This window comes from Montipora foliosa, chromosome 8 (genome assembly GCF_036669935.1).
Source record: "Montipora foliosa isolate CH-2021 chromosome 8, ASM3666993v2, whole genome shotgun sequence".
Classification (NCBI taxonomy): domain Eukaryota; kingdom Metazoa; phylum Cnidaria; class Anthozoa; order Scleractinia; family Acroporidae; genus Montipora; species Montipora foliosa.
In genome coordinates this window covers 6,983,154-6,985,653 of record NC_090876.1, presented here as the reverse complement: position 1 = coordinate 6,985,653, position 2,500 = coordinate 6,983,154, and the positions used below count along the sequence as shown (strand labels likewise).

The 2,500-nt window shown below is 40.8% G+C and overlaps 1 protein-coding gene across 1 annotated transcript in view; it reads right to left on the bottom strand.

The window, feature by feature from the left end:
• Positions 1–2,500, bottom strand: part of LOC137968215 (collagen alpha-2(I) chain-like) — a 72,255-nt gene that overhangs the window by 12,018 nt on the left and 57,737 nt on the right. The window contains exons 58-61 of the mRNA XM_068814833.1: positions 1,978–2,031; positions 1,728–1,781; positions 1,286–1,321; positions 338–355 (exon numbers count right to left, since the gene is read on the bottom strand). Of these exons, the coding sequence (XP_068670934.1) occupies positions 338–355; positions 1,286–1,321; positions 1,728–1,781; positions 1,978–2,031 (162 nt within the window). The remainder of the gene's footprint in view (positions 1–337; positions 356–1,285; positions 1,322–1,727; positions 1,782–1,977; positions 2,032–2,500) is intronic.

The following is a 2,500-nucleotide window of genomic DNA, read 5'->3' as shown; positions in this document are numbered from 1 at the left end:
AGTTGAATCTACTTGTTTCACCGATATAAACCGTGTAGCAGTGCGAGCATTTGATTTTGTATACACAGTTTTTTGCTGGGCATTGGTTAGTTCTTGTTGAAGAGCCGCAAGTATCACAAGTATTCCTCACTACATTATCTATCGAGGCATGGCTACACCCTTCTTCTTCTCGTATACATATATATACATATATGAGGTGCAGAAAATTGAGAGCTTTTGCCAATGTGCGCTTCAGCGCTATCAAGGCGGTCGAAGCAAGGATGGGTCCAAATTAACCACTCTCGCGTCTTGATAGATAAGACAAAGGACATAAAACAAGATGCGTCGTTTCACTTACCTGGGGTCCTCTTGGTCCCTAAAGGTAAATATCGACAAAGAACAGGTCAACAAGAGAGATACCATGCACGTGCTCTATTTTGGGGTAAAGAACTGTGGAAGAACGCTTGAGACTCTGGTTTATGAAAAGCGATACACAAAGTCGTAATCCGCTGTCACGAGCTGGACTAAGTCAAAGCAGACCGGATCAGACGAGTTTGTTTTCATTCCGAATCCGTAGCATCGAGTACGGCGGAAAAAATTAAGCACAATGCTCGTTGTTAAATAGCCATTACTCTATTGCATACAATAGTTGAGGAGTGAACAAAACGAAACCTTTTCCGTCGCTACGCCATTAAGAACAATTGTAATTTAGTTTCAGCTTGTCACCGCGTAGTTTGTTTCTGCACCTTTAACCCTCATTATCACTTACTTTTGCGTTCGATTTGACAAAACCTTATTTCCTGTGTACGCTTACGTTTAAGCTCGCGTATTTAGCTTTTCCTCTAACGTATTGGATTTTTGGAAGACGTTACTCAATTTTGCCTTCCGGCTTTCAAAGTTTACGTGCTACTCGTACTTGACTTTTGTCAGTGGCTTTATTTGGTATTTCATTTGCCTACGATGTTCTTTTATTTTCTTCTTGTCATCGACCGAATGCAAAAATGGCCGCCAATAAATGATTCTTTTGTCTTTTGTCTAACCTTACTGGCCTCGTTAGCACGTGTAAAATTGAACGAAAATTGTCTGAAAAACGAGGCAAGTCAGGCTGATTTGCACAAAGATAAAACAATAACTTACTGGCGTCCATTTTTGTATTCGGTCTATAACCAGGTACTCTCTTGGTTACAGGCTCCGCCGTTCAGTCACAAATGAAAATCAGTGCTTTTAAAAAAATATCTGTCATTTTATCATAGCTTTTTTTCCAGGCTTAATCTTTACAGACAATTTGGGATGCCATCATACTTACCGGATTTCCAGGATCTCCGGGGTGTCCTTTAAACCCCTAAAAGATACAATGTACAATTGTCACGAAGAAACAAGCTCTATTGCTAGACGTGGAGCGTTGGAAATCCAAATGGTACAGCTCATTTTCCACCGGAAAGTTTCCGAAAAAGATGGAAATCCTCAGACGTATTCCTCTTTTCCCGTTCCAACCGAAATGACCGGAAAATTTCTGTACCATTTGTAAACTCCCACTCGACACGGTTCACTTCCGCCTCTTTTCTCGCGTTTCGACGCTGCAGATACAGCCGCCATTTTGATTTGTTATTGTCTTCTTCCAGCCGCGAGAGACTCGGGCCTGGCGAAACGCCACACCGGGAAAATCCTGTACCATTACTAGTGTTCCATTCCAACCTGATTTTCCGCGCAAATGGTAAACGCCCGTGAAAGTTATACGATGACCTCACCTCAGCACCAACATAGCCGGAGGGGCCTGGTGCTCCATGTCTTCCTTCCACGCCCTACAGAAACGAAACAAAAGCAGTTCGAAGTCATGTTACTGATAAATAACAATTGAACCTCTCATTGGCTCGAGTTTCAAAAGATCAAATTTATTTTCTGCAATCTCATGCGGCTCATGTCACCTTATTTGTGAAAACAGCCTGCGTGTGTTAGATTTGAAAAGGTAAACGAACGCCTACGACATGATTCGTGTACCTTTGGTCCAGGAAAACCTTCTGAGCCTCGTCGTCCTGTCTGTCCCGGCAAGCCCTGCACATCAAATTAGCAAGAAATGGTTAATGTCTATTGTTAATTACGCTGGGCATCAAGTGGTAACACAATGGCTCATCTCTTTTTTGTGAAACAAAGGTGAATAGCGAAAACCTTAAGGCACCACATCCGTATATTTCCATCACAAACTGTGACATTCCGTATTTTTTCTCCGATTTCATGGTGTTCATTTTATGGAATTTGATTTCGTGAGCTATGCATTCCTTAAGTATCGGTTATATTCAGTAGCATAGGATGCTCAAGACTTTTTTTTTTTCTCAATTTCACTTTTTTGTCAAATGAAGATTTACAGAAAATGCGTGACCAACAGAATCGACTTTCCTTGTTTCTACTAAATCAACAGTTCCTTTTACAAACACTTATCTGGAATAACGGGGTTTTCTTTTTCTATAATTAATATTTAGCCAATTTAATACCATAATGTGCAACTTGAATATATTAATTCGTT